Source organism: Cricetulus griseus, chromosome 2 (assembly GCF_003668045.3).
Source record: "Cricetulus griseus strain 17A/GY chromosome 2, alternate assembly CriGri-PICRH-1.0, whole genome shotgun sequence".
Taxonomy (NCBI): domain Eukaryota; kingdom Metazoa; phylum Chordata; class Mammalia; order Rodentia; family Cricetidae; genus Cricetulus; species Cricetulus griseus.
In genome coordinates this window covers 342653355-342673240 of record NC_048595.1, presented here as the reverse complement: position 1 = coordinate 342673240, position 19886 = coordinate 342653355, and the positions used below count along the sequence as shown (strand labels likewise).

General features: G+C 38.8%; 1 protein-coding gene and 1 long non-coding RNA gene across 7 annotated transcripts in view; one reads left to right on the top strand and one right to left on the bottom strand.

Annotated features, from left to right (window-relative positions):
* Ranbp3l (RAN binding protein 3 like) overlaps positions 1-19886 on the bottom strand; it is a 42287-nt gene that overhangs the window by 4728 nt on the left and 17673 nt on the right. For 3 of the 6 annotated variants that reach the window (XM_035440605.1, XM_035440608.1, XM_035440603.1), the window contains 12 exons: positions 16137-16195; positions 15248-15303; positions 14764-14841; positions 13636-13710; positions 11130-11201; positions 10189-10328; positions 6775-6875; positions 5366-5450; positions 4088-4193; positions 3422-3546; positions 1846-1966; positions 203-345 (listed from right to left, as the gene is read on the bottom strand). In XM_035440605.1, the coding sequence (XP_035296496.1) occupies positions 203-345; positions 1846-1966; positions 3422-3546; positions 4088-4193; positions 5366-5450; positions 6775-6875; positions 10189-10328; positions 11130-11201; positions 13636-13710; positions 14764-14841; positions 15248-15303; positions 16137-16195 (1161 nt within the window). The remainder of the gene's footprint in view (positions 1-202; positions 346-1845; positions 1967-3421; positions 3547-4087; positions 4194-5365; positions 5451-6774; positions 6876-10188; positions 10329-11129; positions 11202-13635; positions 13711-14763; positions 14842-15247; positions 15304-16136; positions 16196-19886) is intronic. The other 3 variants (XM_035440604.1, XM_035440607.1, XM_035440606.1) reach the window with 2 other exon arrangements.
* On the top strand, positions 4198-8435 carry LOC103161682. Its single transcript, XR_003482445.2, has 2 exons — positions 4198-5967; positions 8136-8435. It is a non-coding gene; the product is annotated as an uncharacterized LOC103161682 (long non-coding RNA).

The window sequence follows — 19886 nt, the reverse complement described above, 5'->3', positions numbered from 1 at the left end:
ACCGGCTGATTCATACTGACTTTGGGGTCCATTTGAATAGATGTTAGACCATATTAGACTTTCAATAACCATAATGGGTGGCTGATTTCTGTGCCAGTCATGCAGACTATTACAATGAAATGAAAAAATGAAGTAGGGACTGCAAGAGGCTAACTATTGTATTAGTAGCGTAACCCCCTCACAGCTGAAATCTGTAACTTACCTGAATTAAAAACACTTTTATACCATCGTCTTCTAAATCAGTCGCAGTTATCCGCAAATTTTTGTGATTTGCTCTCTGAATCTTCATCTGAGTCCAGAGTCTGCTGTTGAGGATCAGCCTCAGACTACCTTGGTTACGCATGACTGTGATTAGAAGATGAACAGATCAGATTAGAGTTCAAAATGCCTTAACATGAAAAAAAAAAAAAATCTCCGAAGGAAAAGTTAATCCTGTAGTTGTCCTTCAAGCTGTGTTTTCACTAGTGAGTGGTAATTTAGCTAGATTATAACTTGGTTTTAAAATTGGGCCTTACCTTAGAGAAAGTTTATTTATTTACTTTTGTTTCAGTGTTCTAATTCTATTCTTTCTAGAATTTTTAAATGATTAGATTTAAAGGGCCTCTTTGAAGACCTGGTGACATGTAGATCATTTAAGAAAAGTTAAAATGAAAAAAAAAGAGAGAAACAAAATGTTTAAGTGTTCAAAATGTTGAGTCAGATAATTACAGCTCAGCCATTAGAGAGAACACTAAAAATTCATTGACAGTACTGAAGAAAGCTACTCACATGGGAAGACAACCATGGAATACTATGTAAAACATGTCAGATCAGTATAGCACCATGACCCACAAACTGTGCTGTCTATATAGACGTGTACTGAGAACGATGTCCATAGAAAGCAATGTTAACAAACTGTAGCTAGAAGATAGACCTGATACTGTTTCATCTAGCCTTTGATTGATTGATTTTCTGCATTCTGTAGTGAGCCCATATTGCCCACATAACAACAACAACAATAAAGGTGTCTGGAAATTTGGGCTTTATTTTTCTCTGGCAAAGAGTAGAACTAAATCATGGTAGAGAACAACCAGTACTGCCTGAATTGCATTACTTAGAAACCTGTTTGTCCATTACTAAGTTGAAAACCCTGTTCTTGTTCTTTTGATCTGGATTCTATTCCTTTACATTTTTTGAGCTTGATGTTTGAAACTCAACAGACCCTCATATACCCAGGTGCAGATTCTGTGTGTAGTTTCCTTCAAAACTGACTTCTCCAAACTGTTTGGCAAGAGAATTCACTACACCAGTCCTCCGCCCTTGCTTGTGTGTAGTTTGGGCCTCTGAACAAAGCCCAGTGTGCTCTTTTGGATGCCAAACATCTGAAATCTTTCCCCAGCTTTTGCTCATCCATTTGCTGCAGAACACAATAGTTACACATTGGTTTCTTCAGAAACTGACCCTTCATCCCAGCCACACACTGTGTTTGGATGCCAAGGATGCATGGTGTGTCAGCTATTTCCTTCCTCGACACTTTAAATGTTGCAAGGCTATTTGCTGCATACCCCTTCCACTACTAATGATATCACTATTTGGGTGTGTGCTTAGCTTTGACACAGGTGCTTTCCACACAGCATCTCATCAGATTTTCACGTTGCACAGAAGACTTGAGTTACAGTATCTCAGTGAATTCCCCCAAACACTGAAAAGACCACAGACTATAATTATTCATATTTTGAATTTATACGACCAAGCCATTTCTTTGGGCTTGTTAGTCAGTGGAGGAGGAAACAATGGAAGCCATGCTGTCTGACAGGTATCTTCATGAGACATTTTACCCATTTACTTTGCAACATTGTTCCTTACTTAGTCTTGACTGTAGTGTTCCACAGTCACTGCTTGCTATGTCATTCAGTCTCAAAAGTCCTCTGCCTCTTTCAGTCCAGGATTGGGTTATTTTGGTGAATACAAAGATCTTGCAGTTGATCTAAATGACAATCATTTAAAATGTCAGATACATTACATTGTTTTCAGATTAAATCCCTTCTTGTGCCCTAAAACTATTAAATCTGGCTTATCTTGTACTAATCTTGGTTAATGGCTACTAAACCAGAATTTTAGATTTAGTTAACTTTTAAGAACATGCAATCTCTGTGCAGTTCAAACTGCAAAAATATAAAAATAAAAGCATAGAGTGAAATGAAAGATTCCCAACCCTTGCTCTTCAGCTTCCACTTCTATAAAAGGTGGCTACTAATATATCTTTTTTATCCTTTCAGAGATGGTTGTAGGGATACACACCAACACATATGTTCTCATCTTTTTTTTTTAACTAGAGGATACCAGGGATACTTGCTGCTTTCTTACTTAGTATGTCTCTACATGCCAAATTCTCCATTAAACTTGATATTATTTTAGCCACATAATGCTATTTGAAAGAAATGACTCATGGATTTGCATGCTAAGATATTTCAAACACAGCACATGGACATGGAGAGCTGTGACATTGTAACACGGGGTTCCTTGTAGTAATTTAATGGTTATCAGTTATCAAATATTCCCATGCAAAAGGAGTCATCTGTACATTCAAATGAAAATGCAGGGATTGACCAGGGATTGACCCCGAGAAGTTACTTCAATTAGGCCAAAATTATACCATGAGATGCACTTACTTAGACTAAAAGTATCCTTGGGTCATGCTGGAAGTAAGGAAGAGTGGAGAGAGCATGGGAGAAGATAGAGAATGGTAAAGGGGATTGGTGCCTTTAAACAAACAGTGAGGTTACAAATTGTACCCTAACACCACTCAGCCCAATATCAGATACAGTGTACACCTGTGAAGTTCTTTATTTATGCAAATGTCCACACTTTAATAACAAAAAATGATAACAAAAAAGCTTTTGTCTTAAATTGTAATCAAGTCACTTTTCAGTATTAGTAGAGCTGATCATAGTAATGACACTGGCTGTGAGAGCAGACATGAGAAGTATAAAGTGGAAGTCTAAAGATACTTAAGACAGGATCCTAGTCCACCACCCTGTATACAAGCCTCAGAACTCCAGAAGCTAAACCAAGAGGATCCTAAACTTAGGTTCATTGCCTCTTTTCTTTCTTTCTCAACAACTAGAATGAGTTGTAATCCTACACACACACACACACACACACACACACACACACACACACACACACACAGAGAGAGAGAGAGAGAGAGAGAGACAGAGACAGAGACAGAGACAGACACACACACACATGTACAGAGATGGAGAATTTAAGAAGATAATACTGTCTTAGTTTAACAATGAGGTTTTACAAGCCTCAAACAGTTTTTATTTAAGTAACTTAGTCTTCATGAAGCTCTATTTCTAGGATTTTTGAAGATGTCTCTAATGATGTTAGCTTTAGTCTATATAATACTAGAAGAAGTAATACATCACATACAAACCTTTAACACATTATGTTCCGTTTCTTCTCCTGTTACAACATCAATTTTCTCAAGCAAGCATTTTTGTGATGGTTTGGAAGAAAAAGCAGCAGCTGATTCAATGAGGGATATATTTTTAATAGAGTCTGTTCCAAAGAGAAAGCAGGAGGAAAAAATATGTAAGACCCTGTTTCCTCTGCCATTAAGGTTGTGTGTTAATCATGTTAATACATCTTCTTACCTCATATTTTAAAGGACCAACTGTTTGAGTCAGTTAAAACCACCTAATTTACTCTCCCATGGTATTAAGTCAGCAATTTTGTACCATAATCTAATCAAGTGTTTTAAGCCTTGCCAAAACAATTTTAAATACTGGATTGAAGGCTTTTGAAATTGTCTGGATATTAAGTAAATGTCATTAAAAGTAGGAGACAAAGAGCTGGAGAGATAATTCAGTGGTTAAGAGCATTGGCTGCTAATCCAGAGGACCCAGCTTCTGTTCCCAGCACCTCCAAGATGGTTACTGTAACTCCATTCCCAGAGGATCTGATGCCCTCTTCTGATATTTTTGAGTACCAGGCACACATGTAGTCCACTGACATACATGTATGAAAAACACCCATGTACATAAAAAAAAAACCATAGGAGACAGTAAAGTTAATGTTTTACAAAGGAACCAATTCTTACTTGGATCTGAAGCTTCGGCATCAGGATATTTCAGAACAGATCTGAATGTTTTTTCCTTGGCATATGAATGGTTTTGAAGTGGAGGCTGGGTGAACTTTTGAGTTCCCTAAGTGGGGCGGGGGGGGGGAGAGAATGTGCATTCTTTAATCTTATACCTAGATATTTGCAGTAAGCCAAAAACCAAAATATTTTCTTTTTTCAACACAACACAAAAGAAATAGCTCCTGTGTTTTTGTTTCCAGCTGCCTCCCCACTTGACAGAGAAACTGGGCTATAGTTAGGAAGCATTGGTTCTAACCTCAAAAGCAAGGACCCACTTATCCCAGCCGGCCCCAATGGGTCTGGTTTTAGGGGAATAAGGAAAGCTCGAGTAGCTGGGAAGCAGGTGGCTGTCTTTCTGTGTCCTACCAAGCTGACCAAAGTGCCATTCTCTTCATTTTCAGTGTTTTCCAGTGGTCTCACAGATTCACTATTGCAGTGTTCTTCCCAGGAAAGAAAACTCCACTAGATATCCGAGAGAACAGAAGGGGTCCTAATGTTTCCTCAGATATCAGTGTTTGCCAGCAGTCAGTGTGTGTGTGTGTGTGTGTGTGTGTGTGTGTGTGTGTGTGTGTGTGTGTGTGTGTGTGTGTGTTGAAATTGACCAAAACTTGTAGTATAACTGAGTAAAGATTTCAAGCAATTTTTAAAAATTAAAGATGGAGCACTGCTGAGAACACTATACTAAAATATTACTAATTGAGCTTATCTAACTGCTGCATGTTTCTGCAAGTTCAGTGGGTTCTTTGGACTTAACACAAGGCAAAGAACTCTTTGACACTTCACATTTGTAATAATGAAATGATTGTATAGTTTCCTTCCTCTGTCACAGTGGTTCTCAACCTGTGGGTTGTGACCCCTTGGGAATCAAATAGCCCTGTCACAAGGGAAATCTTAAGACCATTTGAAAACACAGATATTTACATTACAGTTCATAACAGTAACAAAATTACAGTCTTGAAGTAGCAACAAAATCATTTTATGGCTGGGGATTACCACAGCATGAGGAACTGTATTAAAGGGTTGCAGCACTAGGAAGTTTGACAACCACTGCAGTATGGGCTTCACTTCACATCTGTTATTCAAACAGCTGGGACATGCTTCCCAGCAGCCTTTTGTAGTTAAAGAAGTTGTGACTTTTAGCCCAGAACTAAGAAGTACTCTTGAACTGAACACTATTAATTTGCCTTGAGAAATGTGAAATGACAGTTTCTCTAAGATAATTTACCAAACTCTTACCAAAACTCTTTCTACCATGTTTTCTCCAAAAACAAAGTCAGAACTGCAGCTTTTAAAAGAACAGTTATCTTCCTTTGGTTGGCATCTGTGAAACAGAAATAAGTATTCGGTATTTTAAATTTGTGAATTAAGCCACTTTAAGCCTTAGCAGGCAAAATAAACCAGTAGTTCAAGAATAATCAGACCTCTTTGTTCATAAGAAATGAATGAGAAGTGAAGGAAAAACATGAGCCAAAGACTTCCAGGGGTAATATTATGACATTGGAGTTGACCTGTATGGATGACTTCATTCCATTCGCTATGTGGGCTGCATGACCAGCTGGAGAGCTGCCCAGCGCTTATCTTACTACATCCCAGCAATCCCTAACCATTATTCTTTGTCGTAAGTGGCCAATGATGCTTTTAGCCATCCAAGATCTTCAGGGTGTCTTATCAATTATACTTGAATGTGCTTTATTTTAATTCTTCTACTCCAAGAAAATTGATTTTTATATTAAAACTGTTTCACAGGATGAGAAAATCAAACATGCAGCCATTTGTAGGCAGATGTTCTAACGGTTCTCCACACATCCCATGACCTCACCTGGATGGTGCCTACTCATGTGAGTCAGTGTTTGTCCACAGCCATTTCTAGTGTTCTTGGGGAAGGTTTCCTTCATCACCAGCAATACTAAATAACATTAGCTTTCCACGTAACAGACATATACTGCTTTCCTTCTATCTAAACAGTTAATGCTAATTAATCATAGAGAGCACCAAAAATGATTAGAGAGGACGTCCAAAAAAAGAGGAAGGAAGGGAGATCTTTCACTTAGCAAGATAACTTGTTCCTGAAGTCTTATCTTTTTGAAATATTCTGAGCCAAGTCCATGAGGCAATGAAGGCAATCCAATATTATTATGATACTGAAGTAGCTGAGATATTCTGAAGAACTTTCTCAACTAACATTCTTATAAAACATGCTCTCAAATGAGATTCTTGTCAATTTATTCATAGAGTGTCAGAAAATTACTTCTTATGACTAGTTAAAGGGACAAAGAAAACAAAAATGAAAAGGAACAATTTCGGTTTTCTCATTAGGTTGAGCATCCCTAGTTAGGAAATCTGAGGTGCAAAATTTTCCCAAATCTCAAACATTTGGATCACTGGCATAAGATCATAGTTGAAAATTCTGGTCTCATATGATGGTTCAAAATCATTTAAAAATGTTCTATATAATTATATTCAGACTATATATTCAAGGTGTATGTAAATCTGTATACATGCATTTTCTGTTTAGATTTTGGTCCCTTCTAAAAGATATTAATTACATTCTATGCATCCAAATATTACAAAAATCTAAAAACTAATCTGAAACACTTCTAGTCCCAAAAACTTTGGAGAAGGAATGCACAATCTGTATACTTTACCTCGATGTTGCCTCTGAGGTGTGTAGATCAGCAGACAGCTGGACTGAACTTCTTGTGTGTGGTAAATTTTCACTTAGCAAACTAGAGTTCCACTCAGGTATCTGAAAAGGGGAGAAAAGAAATCCATCTGAAAGTTCATTAGATTTGCCCTGTCTAGAAATCTCACACAGAAACCAGTTATAGTCACATGTTATCCTGTGTTGAGATAACATGCGCCTCCAGCCCTTTATATGTCTCATCTTAAGTGCTCTCCACAGCTCAGTGCACTTGGTCCTTCTACTGCCCACAGTTTACAGAAAGAACTTGGAGAATTCACCCAAGTCACATAACCAAGTGGAAGTGACAATTAGTGCAAGCCTTTATCTAGAGACTTCCTATATCGTCATAATACTCACAAACTTGTTGCTTTTTGATACCTTTAGCTATTTTACCTATTTGGGCTTAGTGACTACTTCTGGATAGTAGGGGACTTTTCAGGGCTGTTCAACCTCTGGCAGTACCCTAAGAGCTTTGCTACCACAGCCACCTGGTGTAAGAGGATACTCAGCTCATCTCTGGAATAGTTCATGTTTTCAAAGTCAGGCAGTTCTGTCTCCTCTTGAATTTCTATACTAACTAATAAAAGTATGACTGTTTTCCTCTTGTAACAGAAACTTAAAAGCTGACAGATATCTACAAGAGAGCATGTGCCTCGGTTATCTAAGTCAAAGTATGTGCTGGTGACCTTGTCACTCAAATAATGGATCTTTCCGTCTAAATGATAGTTTTCACTCTCTGTTGCCTAAAATAGTTTTAGGTATATTTGGTTTGATTTATACACAATAAGTGGACATTGTCTGCAGGATGTAGTTTTAGTTTTAAATATGTGACATGAAAGCAGCCGGAGCACTATTTGGGAGAAGAAAGGGGACCAGTTGGAGAGGAGGAGGGATGAAGGGCCAAGTAAGATGCTATGTCTGCATAAAATGCCATAATGAGTCCCATTATCTTGTATGCTAAGTAACAGGAATTTGCTTTTCAGGAGCCAGTTACCAACCCAGGGCCTCATGCTTGGTAGGCAAGTGCTCTTACCACTGAGCCTAATCCTCAACCTTGTAGAAGGAAAATTAAAAATATTTCTTTTGCTTTTTGAGATTATGATTGCCTTTTCTTTCCTCCCTCCAAAACCTCCCATATACTCCAGTCTGATCTTTTTCAGATTCACAGCCTCTATTTTCACTAATTGTTGTTATATAATACATGTATCTATATCAGGATAGATAGATAGATAGATAGATAGATAGATAGATAGATAGATAGATAGAATTCCCAATATAACCTGTGTAATCAGTATAATGTTGTGCTTGCATGTATGTTTTCAGGGTTGACCATCCTGTAAAGTCTCACCAACATGGCTGCCTAAACATGAGCTGAACAAAGACCACAGTAGACACACTAAAGTGGACTAGGGCAGGGACAGTAGGGGGGAGGAGCCCATGAGGCCTCAATCCTATACAAAGAACAACAGGCAACTAAGGAATGCTGAGAACTGAAGAAATAGTCTTCCTCGGGAAAGAGCAGACCAACTGGTTATCTAATGCCAAAAGGAAACCTTTTAAAGACTGTAAGAAACAGTGTTACCAAAGTTTATATTTTCATTAAACTTGTATATTAAAATGGTAGCCCTTTTTGGTTTGTAGTTTTTTAATTATGAATGACAGTAAATAATTTTACTTAAAAATAGCAGGGTGGACACTAATTTATCTAGTTTTGATACTTGTCAATAAAGAATATAAGATGGTAATTCTATATAATTCACTGAAGCATAATTTTCACATTGTTTAAAGATTACATTCATTTAGTCAAACTTAAACCATAGAATTTCATAGATTATGTGTCTCTGGAACATCAAAGACCATCATGGAACAGAAAACCCAATAACAGGCATACTCAGTTGGGCTCCTCTATAACTCGGAGTAATCTCTATTTATTAGACCTTTAAATTGTGAAGAAATAATTGAAAACTAGAGCTGGAAATTTTGTTTTATAATTTAGCCAGAAAATTATTTTAAAGTAATAAATAGCAGTCACCAGGATCTGCATTCAATCCCCAGAAAGCCAGGTGCAGTAGCAAACATAGAGACAGATCTCTGGGATTGCTGACCAGGTAACCTGTCAAACTCTGAGCCAATAAGAAACTGTGTGTCAAAAAGCAAGGTTGTTCTCTGGCCTCCAAATGCACATACATGCACACACAGACATGGATGAGATTTGTGAAAGTCATGACAAGGAAGAAATATCACTACACTTGGATGTCATAACATATAACAAAAATTTTGTCTATGGTACACACCATTCCAAAATAGTATGTAACAGTTCAAAATTTAGTCAACTTTTCCTTATAAAATTTAAGACTGATTTAATACCATTCTCCCTGACATTCCTAAATAGAATAAGTAATTACTAGTTTGTATTTAATTAAAACTTCAGTAATGTATAAATCTTAAATTAATGTTTTACCTTATAAACCACTTGTCATCTGCCATATATAATTTATTAAATCATTAAAATTCACAATGGGCCTCACAAAATCATATCTTATGAAGAAGAGGTTTTGGAAGCATAACAATTTTGGGAAATGCTGACCAAGTTCATCTTCCTTTTTTCTCTGATAAGGAGAATGTTGAGTGCCTGGTTTGGATAAGCACAGGTGATTGCAGGGCAAGACTATTTCCTTCATATTTTTTTCCCTTAATCAAAATGACTGATATATTTCCTTCCATGTGTTATTGTCATTGTGTTCAGTGAAAACCAAACCAAACCAGTTGAACAACCTCAGGAGTTTGAAAATCAAATGGCTGATGGAATAGTTCAAATTCCAGCTGCCAAAGTCCTGTCCCATTCCTCCAGAGTGTCATAGCTACAGTGGCAGTCATAGAACATTCCTGAACCCCACATCTGCATGCCCCAACAAAAGAGTATCGCCTTAGGAAAGCTTTTCAGTGATTGATTCAGACCCTTCAGTGTTTAGGAGAGATAGAGAGTTCGTATCTGTCTTTGGAGGTTGCCAAGCTTCCCTACTCCACCCACAGCTATTCCGTGTATGGAATCTTTGCTGCTGTTATCTGTGAAGATGTCTGGTGTAACCTAGACTGCCAAAGCCTCACTATGGTGTTGGCCAGCGGGGATGCAGGACCCCCTTCTGTGATATTTGACTATAGGTTCTGACCCCTGCCCATCTCCTTGCTTCCCCGAGTTTTATACCGTCAGCATTCTGGTATTCCTACTATGTTCACAAGTTCCTGCTGCTTGCTGCACAGTTTTCCCACTTGGGAGTGGCAGCAACCACAAACTCTGGTTCAAGGAACATGCTCCAATTTAATAACAGTACCAAGAGCATATCAATGTCCCTCCTACCAAAGGGGATTTTCATACCTTGTGCTTGGTATTTTCCTTAATTTTGCAGGATTTGGATGCACTGTGACCAAATGTTTTGCTTATGTTTTCACAGCTTTGAGCTTGAGGTGGCTGCAGAATAGCAGGTCTTAAAACATGCTCGGAAGGTCTCACAGGACCTTGAAAGAGCAGAATGAAAAGATCAATACATTTTGGTGAAATATCCCTTGTCCCTGTTTTTAATATAATGCTTTAATATAATAAAGCATTATATAACTAAGTTTTTAGAAATTAGTCAAATTCAACGTAGTCCATGAATTGGCTGCCACTCAGTTCTTACCTAGCTTTTGCCAAATAAGTGTTTCTTTTGATTGCATGACTTGTCTAATCAAACATTTTTATTCTCCATGTTTTGTCACTCTGTCCTTCACCCAACATACATACATACATACATACACACACACACACACACACACACACACACACACACACACACACACACACCACAGAGGTAGAGTGAGACAGAGAGATTAAAATATGTATGGCAAATGAAGCTTTTAAACTGCAGCCAACAGAGTCCTGAGTCTACCTACTTTTCTAAATTATTTAGACAAGCTTAAAGTTTAGTTTATTTCTTTCTATCTTTTTTCTATGCATACCTCCCTTGACACTTCATGCTTATACCAATATTCTGAGCTTCCTTACCCTTTGGACAAAGCTTCCCTCCTTGCCATGTGGCCACTCATCCACCATGTGTCTGACCTGCCTGCCGACCTCAATGGCATGGCTTTTATCCTTTCTATTTGTCAGGCATCTGCTGAGGTTCTATAGCTTGCCTGCCCAATGTTTTTCTTCTAATCTGTAACACAATTTCCCTTGTGCCTCAAATGCATTAGATAGATAGATAGATAGATAGATAGATAGATAGATAGATAGATAGATGTAGAATTTCTGGGGTTCTTGAAACTGAAGAGTCATACCTTGCTCTCCACTGTTCATGTCAATATTCCTTTGCACCAGACTTGATGTCATAAAAACATTGTTTTTCCTCACTATAAGAAAAAAATTTTAAAAACCTTTAAAGTTCTTGAAACACTTTACATTTTTGTAGAAAAGACCTATTCTGAGATCACCAGTAGATGTCGCTATAGCACTAATACCACTAGAAAGCAGTGCTCATGGGAGGGCCGGTCCTGTTAAAAATGTGATTGCCAGGTGACTTTTGCTATCTGCTTCTGCTCAATTCTCAAAAATCTAAAAATAGGTCTTTTATAGAAGAGGTAATCTTATTTACAGTCATTACATAGATTAGTACCATAAGAAATTTTGCAAATCATGAACACCGAAGTGATAATGAATCCTGTGTGCATATGTATACCTCCCATAGCATGCTCTAACACTATCAAAAAAGTCTTTACATCCTCTTTTAGTGATACTTAGGAGAGAATTAAAGATGGCAACTGTGATGTAAGTTTGTTTTGTTTGTTTTGTTTATGTTTTTGTCAACTTGGCACAAGCAAGAACCACTTTGGAAGAGTGAATATCAATTGAAACAATACCTAATTAAGTTAGGCCTTTAGGCAAGTCTCTGGGGACATTTTCTTGACTAATGACTGATATAGGAGGGTCCAGCACACTATGGGCAGTGCCACCCCTGGACACATGGTCCTGGGCTGTTGAAAAACCAAGCTGAACATGCTAAAGCGAGTAAGCCAGGAAGCAGCTTCCTCCATGGTCTGTGCTCAAGTTCCTGCCTCCCGGTTCCTGCCCTGACTTCCCTTCATGATGGACTATAAGATGTAAGGTGAATAAACCCCGCCCTCTCCTAAGCTGCTTCTTCTCGGCGTCTTGTACAGTAAGACAAACCAAACTACAGCAACAATGATGCCAGATTTTTTTCCTCTGGGTTTGTTGCTGGGTACCATTGATCGTGGCATTGGGTTTCTATATTTTCAAAGTGAGGGTATTTCCTTGGTATTGCCGTGGCCAGCATCTGACTAATGGAGATGACAAGTGAATAGAAACACTTAAGTGCCTCATCTCATGAATGTTGTAATGGAAGTGCTGCTCTAACCAAGCTGGATTTGGTTTATTATCTTTTTTACTTGAAACAGAACAAGAAATACACCACATAAATTGTACTATTTTTCTCATTTCGGGCACCATTTATGATTCTGGGAGCGTAAAGTAGGGCTGTTTTTTTTAAATAAAGTAGGTATATAGGTAAAATAAAGCTGTCCCTTTGCTTTACACAAAAACATAATGAAGCAGAATGCTTTGCCTCTGGGATTGGCCACCTCTCCATTTCTCTTGTACAGCTTGCCATGTGGGTTCAGAGAGTCTATTGTCTCTTTTGTGACTAAAAGTGTCTGATACACTGTTGCTCAGGTGATTGCAATTAATGTTACTAATGTCCATTTGTTGGTTTAAAAACTGCAGTTTTGGGGTACAGGACAATCAAAAAGAAATAAAAAGGGCAGATAGATAGATAGATAGATAGATAGATAGATAGATAGATAGATAACAGAATTTCATACATTAGAAAATGCACTTGATTGTTCAGTACAAATAAAAATAGCCAGGAATATAAGTCATTGCTTAATGTGAAGGTAGTAGCAACCATTTTGTTGTGATAAACATTTCATCACAAAATCATTTTACTTGGCAAAGCAATATTTTAATTAGTGCAATCTTTAACAGAATCATATTCTAAGTATTAGAATATTACTTGAAAGCACGGTTATGTTCTGAGTACTATATAAGCTATATGTATAGACAATACTGAATAAAACAAAGCAAGATTTTTTACTTTATAACTATACCTTCCATAAAGTACTGCTTATGGCACAAAGGCCGTAAAGTCTTATAAGACCTATTATGAAGAGAATTCCTGAAGTCCCTTGATACAAACAAGGCAAACTAAATTCCTAGCTGACTGAGCATACAGTGCAGATCAGAATTCTTTTTTAAATGTAGGCTGTAGGGAACATTATAACCACACCTGCTCGGGGCTGGCTACAGGATATGGTCAGGGTGACATGAGGGAGGTTTAAGAGTGAGGGATATGAACATGGTAGCCCCTTCTTCTTCCCTTTCATCATCAGCTTGCTCTACTTACTCCATTCCCTGCCGGCTGGCTGGGTTGCTCTGTAAGTAAGGCATCTCCCTAATAAATACCCTAATATCTTTACCTGGCTCTGTATTCGTAATTCACCCTTTAGTAGGCATCTGTTTATTTCATATATGAAGCCCTAAAACATTCCAAGCTCAAAATTCTTGCCAAAAATGAAAGACACATTGACTGCATGGATTGGTGAGTTAATGTTCTTTAGATAGCCCTCTTGCACATGAGCCTACAATTTCTCTCTTGATTTGTTGCTCAAACTATTACATGGTATGCTGTCTGACAAAGAAAACACATCATTGATAGGAATGATTTTGAGGCATCACAGTGTCAGGGTTAAGGTTCTATGAGTCCGTCCTTACCTGGCCCAGAAGGGGGGAAGGTTGGGACCTCAGTGAATGATGAAGACCTCAGGCGCGTCTGAGACAAAGCTGCCACTAAAAAGCAGATCACAAATGCAGGTCATTCAGGCACCCACAGCTAAGCACTGAACCATACTCCTGGAATCCAGTTGCAGAGAGGGAGGAGGGATGAGCAAAGGAGCCAAGGCAGTGCTGGAGAAACCCACAGAAACAGTTGACCTGACCTAGTGAGAGCACAGAGACCCTACCTAGTCGTAAAGCTGGGGAACAGCATTGGATCAACCCAAGTGCCAGCTAGTAGACCAAGACAGTCTTTGGGACCTCTAACAGTAGAGCCAGTGTTTATCCCTAATGCACAAATGGACTCTGGGAGCCCATTCCCTATGGAGGGATACTATTGCAGCCCAGATACAAGGAGGGCCTAGGCCTCCTTCAAATGATATGATGGACTTTGAAAGTCCCCCATGGAGGACCTCACTATCCTTGGAGAGTAGGTGGGGGTGAGTTGGAGGGGAGTGGGGGAACATGGAAGGATTGGAGGGTGAAGGAATGGGGGGATGGATATGTAAATATGAGTGCCTCTAAAATTAAAAAAAACAGAAAAAACAAAAATAAACAAACAAGAAAAAAATACAGGTCATTAAGAAGTGTGTCTTCTATCTATTTTGACAAGGATTCTGTTGTTTGAAGAAAAGTTTACATCTCAATTTCAAACAAAACTATTTTTCTTTGTATTTTTATTAGTTGAAACAAAGATTGCCTCTGATGATCATAAATCAACCGTATTTTCACTCAAATTAGTATTTCTTGAATGCTGACCATGTATTAGACATACATTAGACACAAAAAAAGATGCCACTTGTGAACTCATACTGTATGGAGATATTTGTACATAAACTGAGGCTTAACAAAGCCCAAGGGCAGTAAAACCCATTAGGCAGAGCAGCACTGGGGTATATTGTTGTGCACATGGACAAACTACATTCTCAGTTGGCTCAGAATACAGTGTATGATGAAGCTGTTAAAGCACCAGCATGTTTTTATTCTGGAGGTGTTTACTTTCCAATGGCCAGTTGGAAAGTTCTTTAGTAATTTCACATGCAGAATAATAGTCAAATCTATACCTACCTCCTGGAGACTGAGAATCTGTAGTATGAAGCGTGACAGACGAAGACCTTACACGCTTTCTTGAGAAAACACTGAGTTCTGAAAGAAATTCAACAGGAACCGTAATATTGGGCTTACAATAACACACAGTATGAGACTAGAATCATTTCACATGCTGACCCATGGAGCCCCACATTAACTATTAGCGATCTTAAGGTGATTGTAAATCTACAGACATATTAGCGTGGAACAGTTGGGAATGAGTCTGTGGCAGGGAACTGTATACACATGCTACAGTTCTGCTCAGAACCACAGAGGCTGTTCTCAGCTGTCGGCCTGTCATCTTTCAAACCAAAGGCCAGTCCATGTGCACACTTAGAAACAAGGAAACCTGTTATGTTTTACAAAGTCGGTGTCACAAGGCCAATTGCTGTCCTTTACTTTTTTTTTTTTTTGTATAAAGATTAGGGTTTGGGGCTTTCCAACACAGAATGTAATTCATTACCACGTTCTGCTGTTTCGTCCAGGCTGTCTTCTGCAGGTCTCTGAAAAGACACAAAACTGCCAGTGAAAACTGAGTGTTTGCTGTTATTGCATCATTTTTCACCCTGCCTCCATACAAGAGGATTTCAGGAGCCAGGGCTCTTCAGCTCACAAGGACAAAGGGACACACCACACTTTTCACCAAGAACTTGTCAACAGAGAAGTCTAGCCCAGTGGCTATAGATTTCAATGACTGTAGAATAATTTTGAAAACTTGTTTAACATGTAGATTTCTGAGGCACCTGCTATCAGGATTCTGAAGTGGTTGATCTGGAGTAAGAATCCGTTTTTTGGACAAAGGAGTAAAGTTAGTTTATTTTGTAAACATAATTAATGTTTACATATTAATGGCTACATATAAGAATGAATTCTTGCAGCCGCAATAAGACAATTGGTAGATATAGCTGATCTTCCAACTCCTGTGGTTCCAGGATGATGCTTCAACATCAGACACACTCTCTAAACCCTTTCAAACTAATATTGTTTGCTGGGGATTTTTATACCCAGTTTTAGGCTCTTTCAGTATTGAGGACCTAGGGAGATCCTTAACCTTCCTAATCTTTCCCTGTTTTTTTGTTGGTTGGTTGGTTGGTTGGATTTTTGTTGTTGTTGTTGTTTGTTGGTTGTTTTTTTTTAAAGTCACTTTTTAAAAGACACTCCAAATAAGCATATTATTTTAGGTAAACCACTTTACCTAAACTTAGAGACTTCAACCAAACTGATGTCTGTGAGTCGCAGCTACATGAACATTCAGCTAGCAGAGGACAGGATAATATCATGCAGCTACTATATCTTAGTATAACTACATTCTTAAATTAATATTTATCAAAGCCAAAGTAGTTTGATCTTACCTTGAAAGTGTGTTCTCCTTTTTCAAAAACAAATACTGGTTGAGCAATGACATATTTTTCTGCAAAAGAATGGAATATTCAAGAACTCACAGCACACTGACAACTCTAATGCCACCTAAAACTACTTGAAGATTTTTTTTGTTTTGCATATTCCTTGCTGTGGTGATTTGAATGAAAATAGCCCTAATAGACTCATATTTATAAATATTTGGTCCCCAGTTGGTGGAAATTTTTGGCAAGAATTAGGAGGTACAGACTTATTAGAGGAGGTGTGTCACAGGGAGTGGGCTTTGAGGTTTCAAAAGCCTGTACCAGCCCACTGTCTTTCTCTGCCTGCTGCCTGATCAAGATGTGAGCTCTTAGCTACTGCTCCAGTGTGATGCTTGCCTCCCTGCCACCATGCTCCCCACCATGACAACCATGTACTAACCCTCTGAAACTGTAAGCGAGTCCACAATTAAATGTTGTCCTTTGTAAGTTGCCTTAGTCATAGTATCTCTTCACAGCAACAGTAACCCCAAGAAAAACAGCAGGCTTCGAGGTTTTTAGAGAATGGTACCATTCCTTGCCCTTCCCCTTTCTCCCTCTCCCTCCCTCCCTCCCTCCATGTCTCTCTCTGCCTTGTAGTTATGGATCAAGATGAGAGCTCTCAGATGCTTTTTTGCTCTACCATTACAGACTCTAACTTGAAACCATTAGCCAAATTATATGCCTTCTTTTATAAGTTGCCTTGGTCATGGTGTTTTATCATAGCAACAGAAAAGTAGCTACAACACTTATCTTTGGGTAGAATATAAACTATTTCTGATGGATACAGTTGATAATAGACATAATACTCAAGGAAAGTGATAGTAGTATGTATGTAAGGAGAATGATAATCTCTAAAGGAACATGCTCAGGTTGTAGATTTAACTCCATGTACAGCAAAACAACAACAGCAAAACCATGCTGTAGGAGTTTAAGGAAAATAAACAAAATTGCCTATTTTTAGAATCTCATCAGGACAGTGCTTAAGAAATCTTTAAGAATAAAAATTTCAATGGGTAAGAAGTCTCATTGGAGAAAAGTTCTATTTGCATTGTACCTTAAGGTACAAGCAGCTGGGCACAGTGATGCATGCCTATTTCTCAGCTCTTAGGAGGTGGAGACAAGAGGCTTATGAAGTCATTATCAGTATATTGTCTTGGCACACACTTAGCATGCATGGGTGCACAAATTGTATCTCTCAGCCTAATGAACCTCCATTGGAGGAATTTGGAGGCTAAAGATGACTACTCAAAACAAATTACCCAGCCAACATGCAGAGGAGGCAGACATGCAGTACATTTCATCCATGAGATAATCCCTCAGAATCATACTCTCTTTACTGGAATTGCTGTATGCCAAACCACATTTTCAATATTTAGGTTAAAAATTAGTCTTACACAATATTACAAAGCACATAAAACCCTGTCAGTCTTACTCATCTTTCCACTATTCTTCTCTTCTCCCTCCCTGCCAGCCCTCGTTCCTCCCTCCCTCCCTCCCTCCCTCCCTCCCTTCTTTCTTTCTTTCTTTCTTTCTTTCTTTCTTTCTTTCTTTTTTCAGGATTCAGATTCAACTGAATCCAAGGTCTTGTGCTACTCCCTTAGGAAATCAGAACACACAAGCAATTAAGAGTTTCAAGCAGTGTGGAGCCACAGAGTAAAGGAAAACTGAAGAAAAACAATAACAACAAGACTTTGGAAACTGGGAAACAGAAAGATAGGTGGTACTCAATTTAGCAGACCATGAAGGCTGAACTGAAAGTGGTGGGGATGCGGAAACCAACTGAGAGCAGCATGCCCCTAGGAACACTATTCAAATACTGATAGAACTAAGAACTTCTAGAAGAAGAGATTAAATTGGGCTCAAGATAGGAAGATCTTGTGTATATTGACAACAAAGTAACTCAGTTGTCTTACTCCTAGCCTATCAGAAGTCCAGGATCTTCACTTTTGCCCAGGACACCCAATCTAATCCTCTGGCAAGAGTTCAGCTCAGTGTTATGTGTATATGTGATGGCCCTGCTTTTCAGGATCTTCAAGTGCTGTGACAGTGTTCACAACAAATATACAATATTTTGTTATTTTAATACATACCACAGTTTGCCTAGTCCAAAAACTTAGGGTGACTCATAAGTTTTTGCCTCAACTTTCTATTTCCATATATCTAGTTGACACCCATTTTGTTGAATATACCTATCTCCACTAGGAAAGTAGCTGGAGATTTTGTTGATGGGTCCTCTTAGAGGAAGGGATTTGAAAGGATTCACTGAACCAAAATAAGGGCCTTGAAAGTAGAGAAAGAGACCAAGAGTGAAGTAGCTTTATCCTGAGTCTGAAAGCCTACAGACACTCAGGTTTCTGCTGCTTGGTTCCCCACCTGGAAGCAGTCTTCTCCTCATTGCAGCCTAGTAGTTGAGGGGATGTAGAAACTGACTTCTTTGTACTAGCCAGAACCAATCTACCCTAGTAGGAAAGAGGGTGATAGCAACCTCTCTGCAGTGGGCCAGCCCTGCCAACTGGGTCACTTCTAATTGCCACCAGAACTGGAATTCTCCCCTTGGACTTCATCCCTGGTGGGCTTTATCTGTTCCTCTTTCCTTCTTTCTGGATCTTCCATGTGTGGGTGTCACGTTTCTTTCTCTGATTTTTTTTCTCCTTGGACATCCACTATTCCCTAATACCTTCCTTTGTGCCCCTGTCCTTTTCTGCTACTGTCAAAGCTTGAAGACAGTCCAAGACCTGTTGTCTTGTTTTTGTTTGTTTTTAAAATTCTGTGTGTTTGTATGTGTGTCTGTTTCTGTCTCTGTCTCTCTCTATCTCTCTGTCTCTCTCTCTCTTTCCCCATCTATCTCAGAGACTTGCCTTTACTAATCCTCCTACCTCTGAAGGCTAGAATAACAGGCATACACCACCACCTGGCTTGTGTTAGTGTTCGTGTGTGTGTGTGTGTGTGTGTGTGTGTGTGTGTGTGTGTGTGTGTGTGTGTGTGTAAAGGTTGTTATGAGGATTGAAGCAAGTCCTGTGCACAGGGTCAGTTTCTTCTTCAACCCCCTTTTTGCAACAAAGCAGAATTTCTGTGTCCAACATCTATTTATCTATCCTTGATCCTTCCTATATGCACAGATCTCCTTACATAACCAGACATGGCACGTCTCTCTATGTGAACATGTAGCAATAAACTAGAAAGTTGCATAGAAAACACTCATTAAAACTTGATTCCTAGTGGGTGGTGGTGCCTTTAATCCCAGGACTTGAGAAGCAGAGGCAGGTTAATCTCTATGAGTTTGAAGACAGCCTGGTCTACAGAGCTAGTTTTAGGACACCTAGGGTTGTTACATAGAGAAACCCTGTCTTGAAAACAAAAACAAAAACAAAAGCCTTGGATTCCTTGCCCCCTCCTCTGGGTCCTAAGCTGTCAGTGGTGGACATGCTACTTTGTGGTAGCTCTGGTGGAAGTAGGTCACTTCTCCTCAAAATGGCATTTTCTTTTCACTCACTTCCTTATTCTTACCCTGAGTTTTCTTCTATCTTCTCCCTTGCCACCTCTCTTTTAAAACAGTTTACTATCAGTATGGTTCTGTATTCAAGCTGTGACCAGAAGTAGTCTTAGAAATTCTTGCTCCCCAAAATGTAGTCCTTGGGCTGGTGGGTTCAGTGGGTAAAATGCTTACAGCTCAAAGGTCAGAGTTTGGATCCTGAGGACTCACTTAAAGCTGGTAATCCC